The sequence below is a fragment of the Teleopsis dalmanni genome, chromosome 1, assembly GCF_002237135.1.
Source record: "Teleopsis dalmanni isolate 2A chromosome 1, ASM223713v2, whole genome shotgun sequence".
NCBI classification, from domain to species: domain Eukaryota; kingdom Metazoa; phylum Arthropoda; class Insecta; order Diptera; family Diopsidae; genus Teleopsis; species Teleopsis dalmanni.
In genome coordinates this window covers 94966846-94979396 of record NC_051846.1, presented here as the reverse complement: position 1 = coordinate 94979396, position 12551 = coordinate 94966846, and the positions used below count along the sequence as shown (strand labels likewise).

The following is a 12551-nucleotide window of genomic DNA, read 5'->3' as shown; positions in this document are numbered from 1 at the left end:
AGTCTCCATAATGTCACATTAAGAAACATTGCATTCGTGCGCCGCCCATAGGGGACAAATACGAAACAATCAATAGGCGATTATTCCAAGATTTCACATACTCAAAAACCCGTAAATTGCGGCGACTTGTGCAGAAATGCCAAGTACGTTGTTGCGAACTATACGGGATTTAGCCAGTGGTACCACGAATGAGGGATCAATTAAGAAATTGTGGTTGAACCGTTTGCCAGAAGTAGTACGTGTGGTCGTTTCTATTTCGGACGCCGACCTGGACGAATGTACCTTACAAGCAGACTTATGTAGAAATGGAAAATTATCACTTAGTTTCCGGAATACATAGCAGCGAGCGAAATACGAATTCTGTTTTTGAAGTCAGACCATTAGTGAACGGCGCGGAAGAACAAAATAATTAATAAAAGAAGAACAAGGTGTCTCAACAGCAATGTCATTCCGAACGCAGATCGTGTACACCTAAATGAAGGCAATGGTTTTAGAAAGAAAAACTAATTGGAAAATTAGTAGAAAATATCAACGACAATTACATTAGCTTAAATTCGAAAAGTTATTAAATCTAGATTTGTTCTAGGAAGAATGTCTTTTAAGTATGATTAAAATGAAATAATTCATCTGCTAAAATATCTAAAATATATGAAATAAAATGTGGACCAAAGTATATGATGTTTCATCATGTTTTCAAAGAATGAAAAAAGACAAGCGTCTTACTACCGTTAAAACTAACAGTAGTGAACAATAGGACACACCCGTCCCAAAGCCCAAAGGGAGTGCCTATAGCTAAATAGATTTTGACAGCAAAAAAGGAGCTCTAACATCTATTCGCTAGGCATTACATGAAGATACACAACATTTTACGCGAATTTGTCTAGTACAGAAGGAATTACAAGGAAAGGTATCTAATTTTGTTAAGATAGTAATTATAAAATGTAACTATCGCTTATATCTAACCAAATTATGTAGTATTGTTCTGCTTAATGTTGCATGGTGCTTGTTATGTAACGACCTCAAAAATTTGTGAAATATGTTTTTATTTTACATATGAATTCATCTTTCGTTTTTCGCCTTATTAGTGGAATGGTGAAATTATCTTGAGTGTCAGTGATAAGAATTTAATTTCACCTTTGTTGAGTTGTTAGTATATTTTTAAACATAGCTATATATATCAGATCAGATCACATAATTGAAATGTTTGTAAGGTCATTATGTTTATGAAAATATGTTTCATATTCAATTATATTCAATAATTATATTGAATAATTGAATGTGAATATGAATTAAATAACGTTATAAAGTTGTTTTTTTGGCTTTATTGCGAAAATATGTGCTGGAAATAAATTGCACAATTCGTATCGCTTCTCAGCGAGTCCTTATTTGACATATCTTTATAAAGTAGTAAAAGTACATAAGGTTATTAAAGCGCTGTTAAACGATAACGAATCTCTGTTTTTATTGCGGTGGCAATAAGAACAGGCTTGCTTACAGGATTCTAGACATTTTATGTGTGTATTAACGAAAAAATAATAACAACAATCTTCAGAGTTAGGTTTTACTCGCAAAAAAATTTACGTTTTAAGTTTTGGTATGGCCAAATTCAAAAATCAGTCTTTTGTGAATGTTCACTGGAAATATGTTGTAAAATTTCAGTCATCTGTTAAAATCATATTTGAAATATTTAAAAAAATAAATAATTTTAAATATACATGATACAAATGCTTGCCATTGTTCTTCTATTATTCATTTTGATTACTTCTCTTTAAATCAATGCATTTTTAGTGTTTACAATTTTTATATTTCATATTGTACACAACACAATAAAAAATATATGTCGTAAATTTTTTACTGCATATTGGGATGCTTAACGGACAGTAGGCAGATGTCATCCGCGTACACAACATCTATCAGATGTTCTTGGAAATTCCAGGGAAGACCTCTCCGTTTGTTGTCGAAGCACCACTGTTAAACATTGACACATAAGAAACAGGATTGGTGAAAGCAAGCACCTTTGTCTGACGTCTGAATAAGTATTGAAATGCTAAGAATACCGCCCGTTTTGTGCTGCTCTTCACTTAAAGTCTGTATATTGTACCTTGATTAAGTTACGAGCTTTTGTGTTATTGCCCTGTCACTAAGTGCTCGCCATAAGCTATTCCAATCTGTGATATAAAAAACAGTGCGAAAGTCAATAAAAACAAGGTGTACCGATGCCTGCCATTCGCTGAAATGTTCAATAATGACACCTAAAGTGTTTATCTGATCTATGCATGATCGGTGTGGTCGATATCCTGCTTGGGATTTTCTGATAGATACATCCAACGTAGATTAAATTCTGTGTAACAGGGTTATAACTTTATAGTTATTGCATAAGAACAGATCGCCTTTCTTCGGTATGACAGTAAATGCCTATTACCAATATTCGGGTACTAATTACTTTGTCCATATGTCAATAAACAGTGGATGCAACAGTTTGGGTACGAGATTTAAACAGATTTGTAAGATTTCCGCTTGTATGTTGTCGTACCCTGGGTGTTCGTTATTCTTGTGTTTCTTGACAACTGAGATTCTCTCTGAAATTGTTGGTGATTAAAGTTTATTCGGCCTGTGTTAGCGACGTAAGGGGTATTTGAAGACCTTTAATTTACCTGAGTCGAATTCGTTGATGGTGTAGTGTACATAGCTGGAAAATATTCACGTTATCTTAAGGGGAAAAAAAAATACAACATATCTAGTGAGCGAACGAAATTCACAGTCTTAAAACTATTTAAATTAAGTATATTTGTAAAAACCATTTTTGTAATTAATATTAAAACACAAAAAGAATAAAGTTATCGATAAAAAACAATTCGAAAAGTGAAAAGTGCATAAAATATTGATTTGAAAATAACGCGCGCTTTTTCGGATTTTTGTTTATTTTCTTTTTGCACTAATTAAATCTAAATGCTCAAATAGCTGACAGAGACAGCATATTAAAGCTAAAAAACAAAAAAAAAATGTAAAGTTTGAGAAACAAAATATATCAGTGCGCTTTTGTGCATAACATACATAAACAAAACAAAAAGAAGTGCTGATAGACACAGCTATTATTCTGATAAAAACGAGTTCCACAAAAGCTAACACAAAGCTAAGCCTACAATACAATACAATACAACACAACACATAATAACACACCACAACATCACATTGCACAACACAATTCAGTCATCACAACTATCATAATTGGATACATTGTAATTTTATTTTATTTATTTATTTATTACAATATAAAGTATAATATATATATTTACTTTTTTTATTTTTTCTTTATATTTTTTGTTAAATTTTTTTTATATCGATTTAATTTCATTTTAACTTATATTTGTATTAAATTTACCTTTATTTCATCTTATATTAATAGTAGAAAAATTAGTAAATCTTATAGCAAACCTGCTATTTGCATACATAACAACGTATGCAAATGAGTAACCTAAATCCTCCCCCAGAGAGAAGACATACGATAAGCATCCCAAACAATCGTAATGCTTATTTAGTAATAGACGCATCAAACAAGTTGCTACAGAAAACTACTCAAACTGATAAAAGCTTACAAAACGTTGTATCTTCAGCAGTATCGCTTGCATTTCCCGACTTAGCGAGTCCAAAAAATAAAACAAAAATCCAAACAGACATGGAACGCTATGTCAATATTAAACGAAAACTTAGTCCTCATAAAGGCAACTTAAAAGGTACTAAAATAAATAAAATTAACAAAGACAGTGCACCCACAAATATACTTTTTGGCAACATATTTGCTGAACTAGCTGAATCTACAAAGGAAGCTAATCAGCCTACTACCAAAAAGTTTAAGCCCCCTCCAATTTACCTGCGTGAACGCAGTTCAAATACCCTTGTCACACTCCTAGCACGTCTGATTGGAAGCAATACTTTTTATGTTGTTCCTTTACTCAGGAGCAATATACACGAAACTAAGATACAAATTGACAGCGCAAATAATTTCAGGGTCATTACCAAACATTTCGACGACAGCAAGAAAAATTACTGCACATAGCAACTGAAGAGTAGCAAAGGCCTTGTTGTCGTTATCAAAGGTATTGAGTCAGATGTAGCACCCATTGAAATCACAAATGCCCTAAGCGAAAAAGTCTTTAGCTCTAGAGCAGTTATAAAAACTATTGGAACAACGAAGTAATATCGACTATTTAATGTTTTAATTTCCACTTTGTTCCCATTTTGTAATATACGTACTTAATAAAGTTCTTACTTTTCTACTTCACTTTGAACGTAGCATTCAGACAGAACGTGTGTTGAATTTATTTTTTCTAATAGGTTATGAGCCCAGACCCATCACAACTGTGCTTTGCATTTCAATCTAAAAGTAAAAGTTCATTGTCCGTGCGTGAAATAAAGAGTAAAATAAGTATTTGAATTTCGAAAAGAAATTGCGTAAAAAATTGCAGAAATGGCGGGAGTCGTGCGTATCGAGCCTCTAAATGCAGAAAATTACGACACTTAGAAGCTACATATGCGTGCAGTTTTAATTAAAAACGATCTATGGGCCTACGTAAATGGGAGTAAACAGTGTCCAGATGAGGCTGCACCCTCAGCTCTGTGGAAGACAAATGATGAAAAAGCATGTGCCGATATCATGCTAGCAATCAGTGCACCGGAGTTAAATCTTATTGCTAAATGTACAAATTCTCAGAAAATGTGACAGAAACTGCAAGCGACGTACAAGTCGAAAAGCCACGCTCGAAAAGCGACATTGTTAAAAAGAGTTGCGCTCTCACGAATGAAAGAGGGTGATTTAGAAAGAAATCATCTTAATGATTTTTTTGATGCTGTTGCAAAACTGAAGGAAATTAGTGTTGAAATCGAAGACGAATTGTTCGCAATTTTATTACTGTACAGTTTACCAGACTCATTTGAAACATTCCGTTGTGCACTTGAAACACGTGATGATTTACCAAAGTCAGAAGTGATTCGTGTAAAAATACTAGAATTGGGAATCAAGGAAAGCAAAAAAAGGGGGCACACAGCAATGCTTTAACACTTCGTTCAATAATGTGTGTGACTGACACATAGATGGCGGCACTAATACTAAATAAATATTTTTTTTCTAAAGTGGCAACCTTTTTAGGCTTACTGTCAAAATCATATGTTAATCCGACCATTTGTTTACAAGTTACAGTGCTTTAAGTGACGCTACTTTTGAGTTTTCAAAAAAAAATGAATTCATAGCAATTCCGTGTGCTGATTCATCATTGTTTTTTAATGAAAAAAAATAGTGTTCAATGCCAGGAATGGCTTGAAAAACATTATTCGGACTCTGCTCCATTAAAAAGAAGCATTTGTTGTTGGTATGCCAAATTCAAACGTGGTCGTACAGACACCGATGACATTCCATCTACCAAATGAGGCCAAGTGACGCTGTTATTCCGGAAAACGTTGAAAAAACGCTGAAAATCATTATGTCCGACCGTAAAGTGAAAGTGAGGGAGATTGCTGACATTCTACAGATATCAGCAGGCAGTGTACATACCATAATACACGATCATTTGCTCACACCGGAGCAAAAACAACAACGAATCGTTGATTCAAGGAGCTGTTTGGACATGTTTACGCGCAATAAGTCGGAGTTTTTGCGTCGATACATCACGATGGATGAAACATGAATCCACCATTTCACTCCAGAGTCAAATCGACAGTCTGCTGAGTGGCATGCAGCCGGTGAAAGCCGCCCAAAGCGACCAAAGACGCAGCAGATGACTGGCAATGTTATGGCGTCTGTATTTTGGGATGCGCTTGGAATAATATTCATCGACTATTTCCAGAAGGGGAAGACCATCAACAGCGACTATTATATAGCGTTATTGGAGCGTTTGAAAGACAAAATCGCAAAGAAACGGCCTCATAGAAACGGCGAAGAAAACAGTTTTGTTCCACCAAGACAATGCACCGTGTCACAAGTCGATGAAAACGATGGCATAATTGAAGGAATTGAGCTACAAATTGCTGCCGCACCCACCGTTTTCTCCAGATCTGGCCCTCAGCGACTACTGGCTCTTCGCAGACCTCAAAAAGATGCTCGGTGGTAAGAGATTTGGCTCAAATGATGAAGTAATCGCCGAAACTAACGCCTATTTTGAAGGCAAAGAAAAATCGTTTTACCAAGGCGGTATCGAAAGATTGCAAAAGCGTTGGAATGATTGTATCTTCCTAAAAGGGGACTATGTTGATGAATAAAAACGAATTTTGGCAAAAAAAATGTGTTTTAATTAGTTAGTCACACACACTATTGAACGAATTGTTATATGTAAAAAATACACCAAAGACAAGTATGTATAACAAAAACAGAAACAACAATGATCGATACACAAAACGCACAGAAACGAAAAGAAATTTTTGCTGTTACAAATGTGGCAAAAAAGGTCACTATGCAAAAGAGTGCCGTTCGAAAAATGTCTGCAATCAAAGAGCTAATAAAAGCGAAGTAAAAAATTCCTCTTTAAGAGCAACAGAATCAGTTTTTTTGTGTCCAAATGGAAATGATAACTGGTGTTTGGACAGTGGATGCACTTCTCACATGAGCTCCGACAAGAATAATTTTGTTGATATGGTTGAATTAAATCAAGTGTTAAATTTAGCCAACAACAATTCTACGAATATTACTAGCACAGGTGACATAGAAGTAAAAGTGAACGAAAAAGGTTGTAAAAGGAATATAACATTAAGAGATCTGCTCTATGTATCGGACTTGCATACAAACTTGTTGTCGGTATCAAAAATAACAGACAGAGGATTTGAAGTACATTTTCGTAAAAATGATGCAAGTATTATTGATAAAAATGGAGAAGTATTGTTCACTGCAGAACGAAATGGTAATTTATATTTTATGAAAAACCATAAAATCAGTGCATTTATATCTGAAGCTAAAAGTGCAATAAACCTATGGAACTGTAGAATGGACAATCTGAACGAACGTGATTTAAAGCAAATGGCAAAAAACGGCGATGTATACGGACTGAAAATAAATTCAAAAGATAAATTACTAGATTGTGAAATATGTGAAAAACTAAATACTTTTATTCGAAAAGTATCGGAAATCGTACAGAAGATTTATTAGAAATCGTGCATAGCGACATATGCGGTCCGATGCGGTGTACCTCAAATGACGGTAAAAACTATTTTGTAACATTTATTGACGATAAATCGCGTTGGTGTGAAATTTACATTATTAAACAAAAATCAGATGTATTCGAAGCATTCACAAAATTTAAAAATGCGGCAGAGACGTTCATTGGTAAGAAAGTAAAAACCAGTGAACTGGCGTGCATTAGCATAGATGAAACTCCGCCAAATTGGTTCACAGCGAATATTAGACGCGATGAAATAGAATGGACAAAGGCTATTGAAGATGAATATTTAGCATTAATCTCAAACGAAACTTCAGAAATCGTGGAGAAACCCAATGAAAATAAAGCAGTCGGAAGTCGTTTAGTACTACGAACCAAAGAAAATGGTAAGAAAAAAAGCACGACTCGTAGCTAAAGGCTACGCTCAACGACAAGGGGAGGATTTCCATGATACTTACTCGCCAGTGGCACGCTATACATCAATCCGCTTGCTTGCAGCATTGGCAGCTGAAATGGACTTGGAGATTCACCAAATGGACGTGGTCACTGCTTATCTTAACGGAGAGCTTGAAGAAGTAATATACATGGAAGTACCAGAAATGCTAACTGAAGTTTTAAATAAAATAAAATCAGGTGAACCAACAGGTTATCAGGGTGTAACAAAGCATAGTAAAAATATCGAAGAAACAACCGATAAATGGTTAAAAGCACTGCAAAAGAAGAACCCTGTATGCTTGCTGAAAAATGCGTTATATGGACTGCGACAGTCGGGTCTAATGTGTTACAATCGTTTAACAACTAAATTGAAACAGCTTGGTTTAAAAGCTTCAATGCAAGATCCATGTCTTTTTATCAAACAAAAAGGTAAACAATTATTAATAATTATCAAATATGTAGATAATCTATTACTAGCATCAAACAACAGCATGTGGCTCAAAAGCACAAAACATTCATTAAGCGAATCTTTCGAGATGAAAGATATTGGTCCAGTAAAACATTGTGTGGGAATTGACTTCCAGCAAAACTTGGGGTCACATCAAATTATTTTAACACAACAAGCCTATATTCAAAAATTATTAAAACGTTTCAATATGGCTGAATGTAAACCAGCAAAAACTCCCATGAAGACAAACTACAAAACTGAAAAACCAAATGATATTGATGAAGAAGTCATGGCAAGGTATTCCTATCAAAAGCTAATAGGAACCCTTTTGTACCTACCAGTTACAACAAGACCAGACATAGCATTTGCAGTAAACTACATGAGCCAGTTTAATACAAACTACAATGAGGAGCACTGAAGAGCTGCAAAGTGAATTTTACGGTATTTTAATGGTACCAAAAAATATGGACTTCTCTACACACAAAATAATAAAACACTTTATGGTGTAGCCGATGCAGATTGGGGTGCGAATTTGATCGATAGGCGATCGTATAGCGGATACGCGTTGGCTAGCGCAGCAATAAGCTGGGAGGCGCGCAAATAGCGTACAGTGGCACTTTCTAGTACCGAGGCTGAATACATGGCTATGGCAGAAGCAACGAAAGAAGCAATATATCCACAAGGTATTTTGAAAGACTTAGACATATCATGTAAAAATGTGAATTTATTCAATGACAGCCAAAGTGCGCAAAAACTCATTCAGTGCTTCGGGTACAGCTCGCTCACAAAACACATCGATGTACGTCATCATTTCGTTAAAGAGTGCTACCAAAGCGGGAAAATTGAGTTTATGTACATGCCAACCGAAGACATGCCAGCAGATGTCCTCACGAAAGGATTAAACAGTGTTAAGCACTTTAAATGGGTAACAGCGTTGGGTATGGCGGATAGTTTTTCTACTTCGAAGGGAGGTGTTGGAACAACGAAGTAATATCGACTATTTAATGTTTCAATTTACACTTTGTTCCCATTTTATAATATACGTACTTAATAAAGTTCTTACTTTTCTACTTTACTTTGAACGTAGCATTCAGACAGAAAGTGTGTTGAATTTTTTTTTCTAATAAAAACTATTAATAAAAATAAAATCCCACAATCTATGTTTAAAGTTGAACTTTACCCGGAAGCTTCTAAGCTTAAAAAATGAAAGCCATCCCATCTATAACCTGCAATTCTAACTTCACCGCAGAATTAGCGTTGAGGAGCCTCACAAGCGAAAGACTCCAGTGCAATGCCTAAACTGCCAAGAGTATGGGCACACTAAGTCATATTGCACTCTTCGAACAGTATGCGTAGCATGTGGCGAGCTTCCCTGTAGTTCCGAATGCGATAAAAAGGCATTAAAGGATTCCAACCCCAAAAAATGTAGCAACTGCAGTGAAAATCTCACCGCAAACTACAGAGACTGTCCTATTTATAAAAAGCACTGAAGCACAGTTTAGCGCTGCATAAAGAATCGTTGCGTAATCCTACAAGAAATAACCCCATCAAATTAGTTGAAGTACCCCAACCTTTAACTTCTAAGCCTGTTACATCAGGTGTCTCATATGCTAATGTTGTTAAATCTAACAAGCAACAAGCCCCCCAGTTTAAAGTAATAGTTTGGAAATGATGGTCTCCACTCTCATCCAGAGCTTAACTCAGTTTATGTCAATCACGCACACTACTCTTAACGAGATAGTTAAAATGCAAAGCCAATTAATGCAAATGTTTTTGTCATGAGTACTTTGAAAATTTGTACATGGAATGCAAACGGCTTAAGCCAACATAAACTTGAACTCACAAACTTCATGGCCGGAGAAAGTGTGGATGTAATGCTTTGCTCAGAAACACATCTAACAAACAAAAATTTCTTTTCTATTCCTAGTGATGCAGGAATTTTGATACCAAAGCGTCTAAAACATAATTTTCTAGGTACATATGCTCATAATTATATGCAAGCCACATCAGTATGCCTTGAGCACAAAGGGAAAAATTTGGTTTTATCGGCAGTTTACTTCATCCCTGACTTCAACATTACTGAGACCCAATTTACAGATAAATTCTTATCTCTAGGTGACAAATTTTTTGCAGCAGGAGACTACAACGCCATGTACTCGTATTGGGGTTCACGGCTCTGTAATCCAAAAGGTAATTTGTGTTCTGACCATTCTGCAGTTACATTTTGCTTACTTAATGGTCCTCAGTTATATGACTGTTCCTATAATCTTACAAGTTCTAGAACAAACTGGCTCAAATATAAAAAGTACTTTAGTTCACACATACACACAAATTACAAGATAAAGTGTAAATCTCATATTGAGGACGCAACCTCGGTTTTAAACTCAATTCTGATTTCAGCAGCAGAAAACTCTACTTATAAAGAAAATAGAATTTACACATCCAATAAAGTACTTACAAATAATAGGCTAAGGCGCGAATAACAAAAATCTAGGTCACCTTTAGCGAAAAACTTATTTAAGGAAGCCCAAAGGAGACTTAGATCTGCATTAAGCAAGGAAACCAAAGTCAAGTAGTATAATTATATTCAAAATCTATGTCCAAATGGCAAAAACCATTTATCCGTGTGGGATGCTAGCAAAGGTATAAATTCCCTCATAGAATCCAATTCTCTAATAAGAAACTCTCTCGGAAACTGGGCGCGAAGTGATGAAGAAAAATCTAACGTTTTTGCTGATTACCTAAAAGAGGTGTTTCAACCAAATCCTGCAACAGGACAAAATATTCACGCGCCATTATGTAGCATTAGGCTTTTTGTTATTGTACTGCGTAATATTTTCACCACATTACACAAAATTTTTGAATATTTTTTGAATAATCCAGAAAAATTTATACACAATTTTTGGAGTAATTCTCAGTTTCTTTTCTTTATCTTCTTTGCTTATCACGTTCTCAGCAGCACATCATAAGATGAAAACTTGAACACTCCAACCTAATTCACATCCACTTGCTCAAAAGGGATGTACAATCAATATCTTCCAAATGCGAAAGAAATATTAAATAAAATCTACATATAATTCGTAACATGAATATAAGCATAGGGCGAAGGACCTTGTTGTCCAGTTCATAATTCATAGTTAACTTTAAAATTAATTTTAATGTCAGTTCACAAATAAATAAATAAATATATTTTAATAAATTTTCCAAGTGAACAAAAACTGTGATTTAAAATAAGATTATAATAAATTTTTTATTTCTTCTCTTGCAGATCATGTATAATTGAGTTATTTAAGAAGTCTATTACAAAACTCTATGAAGAAAACAAAAATAGTCTTCAAGATGTAAGTTCTAACTTGTCATATCAACAGTTACTTGACAGATATGCTGAAAATTGTAAAAACTAGTTAAAAATAAAATACTAATTACTTGTTTTTATGCTATAATACTGGCTCAGGAGACGTTATTCTGACTTTTTATTAATTTTTTTGACTTATAATTATATTTTATAAACATATTATTTCTTCAAATAAACAGTTGTATTAAAACGTCAATTAACATGAAGATTAGTTTGCTGGTGCAGTAACAAAATCAAATGTTATTGATATTATAGCTTTTACATATTGTTTAATATGATATAATAAAAAAATAACAGAAAACTACGTTTTTTATTTCCATAGTTTATATGTAAACAAACAATTCTTGTTTATAGAACAACAAACATTAGGGTGGCATAAAAAAATATTTTTAAATCAATTCGTGTATAAAGCATTAACTTCTTAATTTCGGTCTTGCTTTAGTAACTTCTGTAGGTGTGATAAAACTGATAATATTAATATAGCCAAATATCCTTAAAAAAATTGAATGAAAAAATTAAAATAAAATAAAAAAAAGTTTAAAGTGACTAGTTGATGCCGAAAGTATTGGAGTCAACTCCAGATATTTTTGTATTGCAGGTGGAGACAAAAACCGGAGTCAATGATTGACAAACAGTCTTACAAAGTCTTACAATTGAAAATGTTTTCAGAGAAACAAAATTCTTTACAAAGTATTGCAAAATACTCAAAATTATAACGCATTATTTCTACAATATTATTACAAAATTAAAAACTTTTTTTCTGAAATACTATCACGACAACACTCTATTGACTAAGCAATTAACAAATAACATAAAATTGAGCAAATAGAATGTGGAGAAGGAAGTATTTTAAATGCAGTAAATATGCATATATGGGATACCGTGTTCAAAGGCGGAAGAAGAAACAATATCGTGGTCTAGGAAAAGATTAATAGTTTTTTTAGTTTGTTTTGTTTTTATTTTCGTGAAGAATGTTATCTAACAAAGAAATAACGATGGACGTTTTTTGTTTTTTTTTCTGTAGTTGATAAAGTTGTATTCACTATTCGGCACAGTTACCTCTAACCTGCTGGTTTAAGAGATTTGTAAGGAAAGAAATATTCACATATTTTCAACCTACATAGTTTCAATATAACAACAAGCAAGCAACAGCACCAACACTATACTAGTA

At 34.0% G+C, this 12551-nt stretch overlaps 1 protein-coding gene across 1 annotated transcript in view; it reads left to right on the top strand.

The window, feature by feature from the left end:
• The window catches only part of LOC119673148 (protein ABHD18), a 53890-nt gene extending 42237 nt beyond the window's left edge, over nt 1–11653 (top strand). The window contains exon 5 of the mRNA XM_038084384.1: nt 11294–11653. Coding sequence (XP_037940312.1) covers nt 11294–11429 — 136 coding nt within the window. The 3' untranslated portion in view covers nt 11430–11653. The remainder of the gene's footprint in view (nt 1–11293) is intronic.
• The last annotated feature ends 898 nt before the right edge of the window (nt 11654–12551 follow it).